The sequence below is a fragment of the Thalassophryne amazonica genome, chromosome 14, assembly GCF_902500255.1.
Source record: "Thalassophryne amazonica chromosome 14, fThaAma1.1, whole genome shotgun sequence".
Taxonomy (NCBI): Eukaryota; Metazoa; Chordata; class Actinopteri; order Batrachoidiformes; family Batrachoididae; genus Thalassophryne; species Thalassophryne amazonica.
Genome location: NC_047116.1, coordinates 4907818 through 4922098, shown reverse-complemented (window position 1 = coordinate 4922098; position 14281 = coordinate 4907818). Strand labels below are relative to the sequence as shown.

The window sequence follows — 14281 nt, the reverse complement described above, 5'->3', positions numbered from 1 at the left end:
ATGATAATTTCACTCAGTGCAAATACTGCAGCACAGATGTCTTGGATGATCTGTTTAGAGAATTAACCACAGAACAAGCCACATTATTACAGCTGTTTGTCATAAAATGTTCCAAAAAAAAAGGGTGGGCCTACACAGCGACTGCAATGACACACGAGCTGCCACTTAAAGCAGCCACGCCCCTGGGGATAACTGGGCTTTAGTGATCGCGAACATGATGATGTCCGAAAGACAATAAATACATATTTAAATTATAGCTACATGTCTTTTGGACCAAGTGAGCAGGGCACTGAGCACCAGTATGTTCAAAGATGACCCATTTTCCTACAATAAATAACAGCACCCGGGACTCATATTTCCAGTGTCTTTCTCAAACATTTCATTATTTATTTTTGGTCTTTAGCATTATAGCTTCTAACCTGCAGGTTTATCTGTAGAAATGTATTCATTGTTGTCTTGCTTTGCTGTTGACACTGTTGGACTTTAGAATGAAGTGACTCTGCTGGCAGGTCGTCCTCGTGTCGGGGACAGACTAAAAGACAAATGTTGTAACGGCTGTGAGGCAATCCGAGCTCTGAACAGGAACCCAGACAGGAAAAAGTTCAGACCTCAGCCTCATCTGGATCCACGCGTCCTTCAAACACTACATGTTTTAATCCAGCGTGTCTGTTTGGTTTCTGGTTGAAGCTCCTCAAAGTTTCACAGTTATGTGTTCATGTAGAAATTCTTTAAACAAAAACAGGCTTGTTTTAGATTTTAAAACCACCACTAAATAAAATGCAGACTCCTGCTTTTGTGTGTATGGGGGCGGGATGGGAGCGTGGCCAGCAACAGCTATTAGAATCAGCTGTTTCTTAGAAAATGCTATTAGTATTTTTAATACAAATGACCACTTTTACAGCCAGTTTTCTTTTGATGAGTCAGGATGGACAAATTAACGTTTTGTTGGACTTCCATCAGTCTGGTACTGTACGGTAAATCTGTCTGAAGAGTGCGGCACTGTGCAAGAAGTTAACTACCGAGGGAAGCCACCAAGACACCCGGACAACACTGATGGAGCTACAGGCTTGTGTGGCTCTGCAGCTGTGACTGGAGAAACTGTACAACAGGACAACTTTTGTTTGTTGCATCTTACGTTAAGACAGCTTAACACTGGAAACAGATCAGATCTCCACTTGAGTCGCCCATGTGCTCTGTTAACCCCCAGAACGTGAATCAGCTGAAAATTGTGAACTATCCGCAAACCGTTAATTGCAAAACTTGAATACTGAAAAAATTAACCAAAACGTGAACGCGAGTCTCACAAAACGTGAATATCATTCATGACATATATATTTATATATGTTTTTCAGTTTAAGTAGTTTATGGATTTCAGTTTACTGTCAATTACTGAGGAAATGTTGATCGCAAACCTGATCTCCACAAAAATGATTTTTTTGGGTGGGGGGGAGGGGTCACTACAGCCTGAGGAGGTGATCCAAGCAGCTCTTGTGTCAAGCGCCCGGTCCTGCTGAGTGTGTCCCGCTCCAGGGGCAGTGTCAGGTGAGGAGTTTGACTGGGACGGTCCACCTGTCAAACTCGGGGAGGATAGAAACCCCCCCCCCGGTAAACAGCTCAACAGTCTTAAGAGAAACATATAAAAAACAAAGAACACTAGTTTCTAACCTCAGGAAGATAGACGAGCTGCAACCTTATTTTTTATCCATATGAGCCGTCATCTGAGCTGGAAAAATAATATTGACCTCAACGAGCAGAGAAACGGCAGTGTAGGGACCTTCTACAAAGTGCAAAAACAAGAACCAGAAAAATTTCAATAAATTCAGGTGTGGTGTCACCAAATTCACTGCACACATCAGTGGTCTCCTGCTGGTTATACTACAGAACATATTTTTGCAAGTGCTCCTCTTTCTTGTGGCGTACCACATGGTTAAATTCTTGGCCCTATTCTATTTTCATGCCACGTCTTTAGGATTGATCACAGTCAAGCACAATCTGTCCATTCATTGTTACGCAGATGATCTGATGATCTATCTGCCTGTGAGGACTAAGGCACGTGATGCCCCCTTGTGGGACAATAAAGGTTTGAAGATAGACTAACCAAAGACAAAATCAAACTCTGTGTGTGTGCGCCAGTCATCCTGTATCTCACAAACTGTGGGTTGGGTGTTTTTGAGCTTCATGTCATGTGATTTGAACTTGTTTGTTGACTAAAATGTTACCATGGTAACCAGTCAAAATAAGTTCCCTGTGTTCACAGATCTCTGTAATCGCTGAGACAAAAGATCAGCTTGTAAGTTTTAAAGTATCTGTTGCAGACATTTGAATGATGAATGATTTATTCAGTGCACAAAACTCCATATCAAAAAAGAAAAGGTTTTACAGTAGAACATGTGGCTGAAAGGGTGTACGCAGAAGCAAAAGCTTCTATACGCCCACCCCTTTTACACACACTCACACACACTCACTCTCTCTCTCTTTTCTCTTTCTTTTTTTTTTTTTTTTAAGAATATGAATGACAACACAGTAACTTTTTTTTTCACTCATGGTTAGTGGTTGGGTGAAGCCATTTATTGTCAAACAACTGTTTCCTCTTTTTAAATCAAAATGATTTCGACAGCTTGGAGTCTTTTGTGGCATACCCGGCGCCACGAGGGGGCGTTTGGGGGTGACGCCCCCTCACGTCATCAACCTCGCCCCCTCGGATGTTAGAGTTATCAAAGAAATAAAAAAGAAAGAAAAAGAAATTCTGGAAAATATAGCAAAATTAGTTATTCAATAAATCACGTATTTAACAAATAAACCAAATTAATTAACTAAAGTAATTAATTTTAAAACAAATGGATATGGCGTGTGTCTGTGTTCAAGGGATTTGTTAGGTTAAGGGTTGCGCTTGTCAGTACGGCAGAGGGCGGTGCGTTTCCAACGTGTCGTGACGTCAGACGCGTTGCTTCGGAAGCGGCAAGGGGAGATTGCTACGTCACACTCTGGCTGTTTCCACAATCTGAATAAAGTTCAGCGATCACCATCTTGAATTTGCATCGCCTGAACCACAAAAAAACCTTTAAAAAACAGCAGTAGAACGATTCTCCCATCACCCTGCTGGGAGAAGCTTTTTTCAGCTACTTTTTGGAGTGACACCGACTGAGGGAGGACTGACGTCTTGGGGATATCGATCGAACCGCGACAGCGAGCCAACCCGCACGGTGAAGCCGGCCTTCAGGCATCATCACTGGGCAGAGCGATCCAGGCCGCCGGGGTGATGGAACAGATCCACTCAGTCTGAAATCTCCCACTTTTTGGATATATGTGAAGTCCCAGTTTGCCCAACGGAGTTTAGTTCTGCAGCTTTACTGAGGTGAGAATAATGTCAAAATAAAACGTGACGTTTGTGAAGGTTTAATGATCGGCTAACGTAAGCTTAGCCTTTTAGCACAGTCGATCTGAGTGAACACTTTTAATTTGTAAATGGTTGTCTTTTTTATTTTTACCAAATAAAGCTACAGCTTTTTTCAGACACCACAAAAGCTCAGCTTTAAATAATTTATTTTTTCGGGCGTTTTTTCCGTCCTTTTCCCCCCTTTTTTTTTATGTATAAACTGTTTAGTGTTTCTTTATATTTAAAGAATATTTTTATTTGTCCCAATCAGGAACATTTGCTGTGCAGACAACCAAACTTCCATTGATGAGCTGAACACCACGAAGTCCAATCGAAAGAAAACATCTCTGCTCTTCAGAAACACCACCAGAGGTCAAAGCTGCAGAAGAGACCTTCATCTGGTCCCGAGAATCCAGCAGAACACCTGCTTCTAAATAAAAGGCTCTTTCAACAGCAACTATTTTATTATTTAAAAAAAAAAGCTGTTTCATTTTATTTTAACAATAAATGAACGGATCAATAAAAAATGTCCACGAATCAAAGTCAAAGACATTTGCACAAGTAGAAACTCTCCACTTATTGTGCTCAAATTCATATTTTAGAAATGACTCTGTCCTGATAACATTAAAGGCAATTACATATATTGACGAAATTACAAGTTTAAATGACTATAAAAAATTCATCATGAGGTTTATGTCACAGAAATCCTACTTTACAATCACACTGCAGTCATTATTAAATTATTTCCTGTTGCATTTATAATAAACATTTGTATTTATTTAGTGTTTGTTTTTCTGGTTGAAATGAGATATAAATAATCTACCAGACTTAAAAAATTTCCATGTTATTTTGTCTAAAAATGTCTGAGGTTCCTTATGTTAAACAAGAAATGATCTAATATGAAATAACAGGTGGTTTTAATTTACAGATGAAAGGTTTCTAAAGAACCATTTATTGATTTTATTTAGCTATTTTAATTACAAGTGTTCTAAACTTTTTTTAACAGTAATCAGAAATTTTTTGAGGTAACAAGCAACAACAACAAAAAACATTTCCAATGATTTTTCTTCAGAAAACTGCTCTCTAAATGAGCAGTCCTGTCACGTGTTAATGTTTTGTACAGATCAGTGGTTTCTGCACCAATCGGATTGGTCCAATCCATTTTGTACAGATCAGTGGTTTCTGCACCAATCGGATTGGTCCAATCCATTTTGTACAGATCAGTGGTTTCTGCCACGAGTCTTCCGTGTTTTGGCCCGATGCGTCGTTCCTGTTGGACAACATGAAGGTACGTCACAGCTCAGAGTGTCGAAAGTTGGCACACCTCATCTCGACAGAACACCGACTCTGTGTGGTATGCAGGAGATCATTTGAGGGTCTGTATGTTCAAATAATAATTAAAAAAATACTGTCATCACTCTTTACTCTTAGTCAGTCTCTTACAATGGTGTAGCCTAAATACACTCGCTTTCCAGGAGCGCACCCAATTCATTACGCACGCTCAGAGGCACGTCTCCTCAGGTGCGCACTTTTTTTGGGGGGGCGACCCCGCCCCCTGTGATAAACTCATCGCTCCCTTAATATTTTTTTTCTGGCGCCAGGCCTGTTTTGTGGTCGTTGTGGATGAGGCTGTCTGATGGTGAAGTTGCCACTGAATATGTCTTGGACTTGGAAGCAGAGTTGTAGTCTTACACACCTCTCTGCAGCTTCTCTCCCCCTGCCATCCCCTCATTACCCCATCCCCGTAGAGACGGTGCCTGCTCCCAGACTACCAATAACCAGCAAAAATCTATTTAAGCATAAAAATTCAAAAAGAAAAATTATAGCACCTTCTACTGCACCACAGACTAAAACAGTTAAATGTGGTCTATTAAACATTAGGTCTCTCTCTTCTAAGTCCCTGTTGGTAAATGATATAATAATTGATCAACATATTGATTTATTCTGCCTAACAGAAACCTGGTTACAGCAGGATGAATATGTTAGTTTAAATGAGTCAACACCCCCGAGTCACACTAACTGTCAGAATGCTCGTAGCACGGGCCGGGGCGGTGGATTAGCAGCAATCTTCCATTCCAGCTTATTAATTAATCAAAAACCCAGACAGAGCTTTAATTCATTTGAAAGCTTGTCTCTTAGTCTTGTCCATCCAAATTGGAAGTCCCAAAAACCAGTTTTATTTGTTATTATCTATCGTCCACCTGGTCGTTACTGTGAGTTTCTCTGTGAATTTTCAGACCTTTTGTCTGACTTAGTGCTTAGCTCAGATAAGATAATTATAGTGGGCGATTTTAACATCCACACAGATGCTGAGAATGACAGCCTCAACACTGCATTTAATCTATTATTAGACTCTATTGGCTTTGCTCAAAAAGTAAATGAGTCCACCCACCACTTTAATCATATCTTAGATCTTGTTCTGACTTATGGTATGGAAATAGAAGACTTAACAGTATTCCCTGAAAACTCCCTTCTGTCTGATCATTTTTAATAACATTTACATTTACTCTGATGGACTACCCAGCAGTAGGGAATAAGTTTCATTACACTAGAAGTCTTTCAGAAAGCGCTGTAACTAGGTTTAAGGATATGATTCCTTCTTTATGTTCTCTAATGCCATATAACAACACAGTGCAGAGTAGCTACCTAAACTCTGTAAGGGAGATAGAGTATCTCGTCAATAGTTTTACATCCTCATTGAAGACAACTTTGGATGCTGTAGCTCCTCTGAAAAAGAGAGCTTTAAATCAGAAGTGTCTGACTCCATGGTATAACTCTCAAACTCGTAGCTTAAAGCAGATAACCCGTAAGTTGGAGAGGAAATGGCGTCTCACTAATTTAGAAGATCTTCACTTAGCCTGGAAAAAGAGTCTGTTGCTCTATAAAAAAGCCCTCCGTAAAGCTAGGACATCTTTCTACTCATCACTAATTGAAGAAAATAAGAACAACCCCAGGTTTCTTTTCAGCACTGTAGCCAGGCTGACAAAGAGTCAGAGCTCTATTGAGCTGAGTATTCCATTATCTTTAACTAGTAATGAGTTCATGACTTTCTTTGCTAACAAAATTTTAACTATTAGAGAAAAAATTACTCATAACCATCCCAAAGACGTATCGTTATCTTTGGCTGCTTTCAGTGATGCCGGTATTTGGTTAGACTCTTTCTCTCCGATTGTTCTGTCTGAGTTATTTTCATTAGTTACTTCATCCAAACCATCAACATGTTTATTAGACCCCATTCCTACCAGGCTGCTCAAGGAAGCCCTACCATTATTTAATGCTTCGATCTTAAATATGATCAATCTATCTTTGTTAGTTGGCTATGTACCACAGGCTTTTAAGGTGGCAGTAATTAAACCATTACTTAAAAAGCCATCACTTGACCCAGCTATCTTAGCTAATTATAGGCCAATCTCCAACCTTCCTTTTCTCTCAAAAATTCTTGAAAGGGTAGTTGTAAAACAGCTAACTGATCATCTGCAGAGGAATGGTCTATTTGAAGAGTTTCAGTCAGGTTTTAGAATTCATCATAGTACAGAAACAGCATTAGTGAAGGTTACAAATGATCTTCTTATGGCCTCGGACAGTGGACTCATCTCTGTGCTTGTTCTGTTAGACCTCAGTGCTGCTTTTGATACTGTTGACCATAAAATTTTATTACAGAGATTAGAGCATGCCATAGGTATTAAAGGCACTGCGCTGCGGTGGTTTGAATCATATTTGTCTAATAGATTACAATTTGTTCATGTAAATGGGGAATCTTCTTCACAGACTAAAGTTAATTATGGAGTTCCACAAGGTTCTGTGCTAGGACCAATTTTATTCACTTTATATATGCTTCCCTTAGGCAGTATTATTAGACGGTATTGCTTAAATTTTCATTGTTACGCAGATGATACCCAGCTTTATCTATCCATGAAGCCAGAGGACACACACCAATTAGCTAAACTGCAGGATTGTCTTACAGACATAAAGACATGGATGACCTCTAATTTCCTGCTTTTAAACTCAGATAAAACTGAAGTTATTGTTCTTGGCCCCACAAATCTTAGAAACATGGTGTCTAACCAGATCCTTACTCTGGATGGCATTACCCTGACCTCTAGTAATACTGTGAGAAATCTTGGAGTCATTTTTGATCAGGATATGTCATTCAAAGCGCATATTAAACAAATATGTAGGACTGCTTTTTTGCATTTACGCAATATCTCTAAAATCAGAAAGGTCTTGTCTCAGAGTTATGCTGAAAAACTAATTCATGCATTTATTTCCTCTAGGCTGGACTATTGTAATTCATTATTATCAGGTTGTCCTAAAAGTTCCCTAAAAAGCCTTCAGTTAATTCAAAATGCTGCAGCTAGAGTGCTGACGGGGACTAGAAGGAGAGAGCATATCTCACCCATATTGGCCTCTCTTCATTGGCTTCCTGTTAATTCTAGAATAGAATTTAAAATTCTTCTTCTTACTTATAAGGTTTTGAATAATCAGGTCCCATCTTATCTTAGGGACCTCATAGTACCATATCACCCCAATAGAGCGCTTCGCTCTCAGACTGCAGGCTTACTTGTAGTTCCTAGGGTTTGTAAGAGTAGAATGGGAGGCAGAGCCTTCAGCTTTCAGGCTCCTCTCCTGTGGAACCAGCTCCCAATTCAGATCAGGGAGACAGACACCCTCTCTACTTTTAAGATTAGGCTTAAAACTTTCCTTTTTGCTAAAGCTTATAGTTAGGGCTGGATCAGGTGACCCTGAACCATCCCTTAGTTATGCTGCTATAGACGTAGACTGCTGGGGGGTTCCCATGATGCACTGTTTCTTTCTCTTTTTGCTCTGTATGCACCACTCTGCATTTAATCATTAGTGATCGATCTCTGCTCCCCTCCACAGCATGTCTTTTTCCTGGTTCTCTCCCTCAGCCCCAACCAGTCCCAGCAGAAGACTGCCCCTCCCTGAGCCTGGTTCTGCTGGAGGTTTCTTCCTGTTAAAAGGGAGTTTTTCCTTCCCACTGTAGCCAAGTGCTTGCTCACAGGGGGTCGTTTTGACCGTTGGGGTTTTACATCATTATTGTATGGCCTTGCCTTACAATATAAAGCGCCTTGGGGCAACTGTTTGTTGTGATTTGGCGCTATATAAAAAAAAAAATTGATTGATTGATTGATTGACTTTATTTACATTAATTACAAAGAAATACAAACAGTATGGCACTCTATGGTAAGTCTGCATGGAGTTGACAGTTCTCATGCCAAAGTGTCTGAAAGGAAATGCTTTTGACAAAAACTGCAGATTTTGTTTATTTTTATTTATATCCAGAGATCAAGGATACAGTGATCAATTTTATATTATTTGCTTTAAGACTCTATAAAATGTTGTTGACATAGAAAACCTGTAAAGCCTATTTTTAGTACACAGAAAATTCACAAGAGGTATCGATAAGTGAATCAATAAGGAATCAGATCGATAAGCAGAATCGATAATGGCATCGATATTGATAAAATCTTATCAGTACCCGTCCCTACCCACTACAGAACAGTCATATCATCAGCAAATAAAATACAATTCAGGGACTTAGAAATCAAACATATCATTAATATATAAAAGAAACAGCAATGGACCAAGGACTGAATCTTGAGGTACACCACATGTAATCTTCAAAAATTCTGAGTTAATCCTCCCCAATATGGACACACTGATACCTGTTTTGTAGATAGCTGCCTATCCAGTCATGAGGCAGTCCCCTGATACCATACCTCTGCAATTTATCCAAAAGTAAGGTATGGTCTATGGTATCAAAAGCTTTTTGTAAATCAAAGAAAACTCCTACTGTGTACTACTGATTCTCAATTGCATTTGTTATTTGTTCAACAAAGTTAAAGCCAATGAGGTGGTTCGATTCTGTCTGAATCCATCCTGGTGTTCACTGAGTATATGATGTTTAGCTATAAAATCATTTAGCCTCTCTGCAAATACCGTTTCCAAAATTTGTGAAAATTGTTCTAACAGTGAGTTTGGCCTGTAGTTTGAAAAGACATGTTTCTCACCAGATTTGAACAGTGGAATCACTTTAACTATTTTCATTTTTGAAGGAAATTTCCCAGTCATTAATGCCAAATTGCAAATATAACTTAATGGTTTAATGATAATCAATAATCTTTATTCAAAACATGTCATAATTATAGATGTCAGTTGACTTTTTACCTTTTAATTTATGAACTATGTAATTATTTCTTTTTCATAATCATTGAATCCAAAATTATATTGATTGTTTTGCTGTTATCCAAGGAACACATTTTAGGGCACACAATTGAATTAGCTAAAATTTTACCCACATTAACAAAATAATCATTGAAATGGTCACCTATAGGTTTATTTTCCTTAATGATTGTATCTGTAGTTGTGTAAAATATTAGTTTTATTTTTTCTAATAAATCACTGATACTGCTTCTTACAAGATCTCATAATGTTAATTTGTTTTTGTATATCTTATATTTACTTTCAGCATCCTTAGTTCTAAATTTTAAAAAATTGCTTATACAATAAATTTTTCTTTTTACATGCATTCTGTAGCCCCTTTGTGATCCATGGATTATCTACATTTCATTTGTTACCAACTTTAGGCACAAATGGGCAGTGTTTATCATATAAACTGGAAATAATAGAGATAAATGATACATATGATTTGTCTATGTCCTCAATATAAATGTCAGACCAGTTTTGATGCATTAAGTCCGTTCTAAGATTTTCAATAGTTGCATCAGTTATTTTCCTTATTAAGTAACTAATTTCATGATGAACATTTTTATTGATTGAATTAAAGGAAGCAAAAACTGGTAAATGATTACTGACATCACGAAGAAGTAATCCCCACATTAAGTTCTCTACAGTAACGTTTGTTAATATATCATCAATAAGTGTTGTGTTCGTAGTTATCCTACTTGGATGTGTAATTATTGGATACAGTCCCACACAAAATACAGAATTTATGAATTCCATTATTTGTGATTGACTATGTGGATTTAAAAAATCTATATTGAAGTCTCCACAAACAAATAGAAGCTCATTGCTTTTAAATGCAGTATACATTTCAGTCAGTTTATCCTTAAAAATATTAATGTTTGAACCAGGAGCTCTGTAAACACAGCTTCTAATGATATTTTTTATTTTTCACATTTAATTTCAACTATAACACATTCCATAACATTTTCCAAGGAAAATGACATATTTTTAATTTCACACTGATGACTTGATCTAACATAAAGTGCAACGCCCCGCCCTGTTTATTCATCCTATTTATGGCAACAACAAAAAAAATCATATCCCTCAACCTGAACAGCATCCTCTTGGTCATCTTTTAACCATGTGTCAGTAATTGCAATAACTGAAAAATGTTTGTTGGCTATTTTTAAACAGTCATGAATTTTTGGAATGTTCATAGAGAGACTCCTACTATTAAAGTGTATAATTGAAAATCTCCCATTTCTCAAAGAATAATCCTTAAATTGTTCTTCAGTAAAATATTTACAATGATGAATAATGTTATTGAGGAAAAAAAAAACAATCCGGTTCAGTATTATGAGCTCTATGTTCAGTATAATTGAAAATGTTCAAATTGAGCTCCTGTGCAGAGGTAAACTGAAAAAAGTCTGTTGACATCATATAATAATTAGAATCCACAGACAGAAAGATGCAGCTGGATGATAAAGTCTAATTGCATGATATAAACCTGAAAGATGACTTCTCTGAGTTTGCCCCGTAACAAGAAAAGGAGGAAAAGTAAGGTCACTCAATGTAAACGATGAAAAGTTATTTGGAAACATTTTCCTCCCGAGGGAACCACTACTTAAAATTATCCAAGTCAGATTGCTCCCTTACCATCATGACTTTCGCTTCCTCCGGAGTTCCGTTTAATTTAAAAACACTTTACAATTCCTTGTTCAGGTTGCTTGTATTTTCTTTTGTTTCCGAAGGATTCTGGCTTGTCTTGCTACGTCAGCGTTTTTCTTTAAGTGTTCATTGATGTACACCTCCGTTCCTCTCAGATTTTTGGTTTGTCACAGCAAATTATTCTTAAATTTTCTGTTTGTGAACCAGGTTTGGACTTATTGTCTTTCCTTTAAAGTGGATGACAATCTGCAGTGTCACTATTGCTAATGTGGATGTCATTTAAGAGGTTTTCTTGCATTCCATAATTTGACCTTTCAGCCTGTTGGCTGATTTAGACTCAGAGTTAAATGAGTGAGATGAAAACTGTTAAAGTGCAGCTCGGATCAAAAATGAACCCTAACACACACACACACACACACACACACACACACACACACACACACACACACACACACACACACACACACACACACACACACACACACACACACACAGTCTTCAGAACTAATGTACTTTGATCTTAGCTGTTTGTTTCTTTGTTTCCAGAGTGACAAACATTCAGAGCGCAGTGAAGCCGCCGCCTCCGCCGGTTCAGCCTCGGCCCGCTGCACTCGGCAGCGTTCAGATGCGTGTTAAGACGTCCCAGACCTCTGGAGAACGTCTCAGCCAGTCCAAGTCCATGGTGCTGCAGGACTCGGACCTTCAACAAAAACCTGTGAGTACAACGCAAACCGCAGCTCTACAAACAGTGTGACCCTGAGGTCAGGCATGAGGTCTTCAGGGTCACAGTCCGCTGCTGGTCTGGGTTGCGTTCAAGGCATCTGAATGTTATTTGAACTTTTATTTCTAAAGTATTTTTATTTGTCAGGTTTTAGTGTTGTGCGTAAATTTATTGTATTTTCTTGTAAAATTATAAAAATAAATACAAGTTTTCCAGAAGGTTGGAGCGAGACTCGAGCCTAGATCACCCTCCCCCACTCTCCCATGAAGTTGTCACTGGAGAAGCAGCAGACAGCAGAATCTCCAGTCAAAGACACTGACGCTTTTGGTCCCTCAGAGTTGTCCCAGGTGTCTTGGTGGCTCCCCTCACTCATCTCCTTCCTGCACACTTAAGTGATAATGTAGTTGTGTCAAACAGGACCTGTGGGATCCATGATTGCAGTTTGATCATGTTGTGGAGGTTTGGTTTGATTTCAGATTAAAGCTTTTTTTTTATTATTATTTGTTTGTTTGTTGTATGAGGTCATAAAGCAGTAAACCCTGTGAGGGTCTTAGGAGGTGTTTGTTTACGGGCAGCAGCAGCGCTCTGATGATATTTTGATCAGAATGCCGCGGGGCAGCTGCACATAATTAGGTACAGTGGCCGTACTGCAGAGACGCTCAGTAACATTCTGAAAGCCGCCGCACAGTTACTGCAGCGTTGCATCAGGGTGCACTCAGCGAGATGCAGCATGCCCTCTGGACCAGTCACGTATCACTCGGTTACAACCAAATAACACAAAGGATGTCTCGACACCATCAAAGTGGCGGCGGCGGGGGCGTTGTTGAGTTACGTCAGAGGAAGCTGATAACTTCAAGTTCAGACTCCAACCTGAGACAAAAACAAATGAAAGAGAAACAACAACAAATCTTCATATCAAGGTCTCACTAAAGGTTACATCTGCATCGACGTGCAGGCAGACGGAACGAGAGAAACGTGTAGCTGAAGGTCACGTGTGCAGTGACGTTCAGGCGGGCGGAACGAGAGAAACGTGTAGCTGAAGGTCACGTGTGCCGTGCCGTTCAGGCGGACGGAACGAGAGAAACGTGTAGCTGAAGGTCACGTGTGCCGTGACGTTCAGGCGGGCGGAACGAGGAGAAACGTGTAGCTGAAGGTCACGTGTGCCGTGACGTTCAGGGGGGCGGAACGAGAGAAACGTGTAGCTGAAGGTCACGTGTGCCGTGACGTTCAGGCGGGCGGAACGAGAGAAACGTGTAGCTGAAGGTCACGTGTGCCGTGACGTTCAGGCGGGCGGAACGAGAGAAACGTGTAGCTGAAGGTCACGTGTGCTGTGACTTCTCCGCTGTTTTACGTTTAAGACATGAAAACTTGTGCTTAGGTCAATTCAGATACGTAGATTTGATTTCTGAAGTCAGATTTATCATAACTGTTGATCGTTTCTCCATATAAGGCTACAAATGGAGCGTAAAGTGGAGCTCCTGTCAATAGAAAACTCATGTCCTTTTTTTTTTTTTCTGTGCTTTGACAGCGAAGGATCAGAATGAAATCATGTGTGGAGGAGGAAAACCAGGCGGTAAAGCCAGAGCCAAGGCAACGACTCTCTCCTCCCGTGCTAGATTGCAGTTTCCAGTTGGCCGTGTCCACCGTCTGCTGGGGGGGGTTGTGTTCGAGTGTCTGACCGCTGGGATCCTCGCGCTGGTATCCTCGCGCTGGCTGGCGACGCTGCTTGGGACAGTCACAGTGGGAAGACTCGTATCATTCCCCGTTACCTGCAGCTGGCCCTCCGCAACTCAAAGAAGCTCATGAGCAGCATTGCCGGTCGGTTCGGGGATATCGGCGGTCGGGTGCTCGAGAAGCAAGCGTGGCCGCCGAGTGGTTGGGGGCTCCCCATCGCCCTTCCTCGGCAGGCGGTGGGCGCGGATGGCTGGGGGCTGCGGTCCAGCACGGGATAATTTAGTTCTAATCCTTCGCTGTCAAAACCTTATGGAGAGAAACAGTCAACAGTTATGATAAATCTTCAGAAATCAAATTGACCTAAGCACAAGTTTTCATGTCTTAAATGTAAATAAGTGCAGAGCATTAATTTAACACTGACATGGAGAGACCGCTGCAGCGCTCCAACCTTTCAAGATGGCGGGGCCCCGATCCGCTCGAGGCAGACCTTTTCTGCAGGTGTTGCCTCTCTCATAAATCTGTGGTCCAGATACTCTGTATGCTTTGAGTAATAGCTGAATAATGTTCATCTGATCTTTCACACGATGTCCTCGGTGTGCAGACAGACAGCACCACCACATCCCATGTTGCAGCTG

General features: G+C 40.1%; 1 protein-coding gene across 1 annotated transcript in view; it reads left to right on the top strand.

Moving 5' to 3' along the window:
- Positions 1-14281, top strand: part of arhgap15 (Rho GTPase activating protein 15) — a 143441-nt gene that overhangs the window by 5338 nt on the left and 123822 nt on the right. Inside the window, exon 3 of the mRNA XM_034187120.1 lies at positions 11776-11966. Within this exon, the coding sequence (XP_034043011.1) occupies positions 11776-11966 (191 nt within the window). The remainder of the gene's footprint in view (positions 1-11775; positions 11967-14281) is intronic.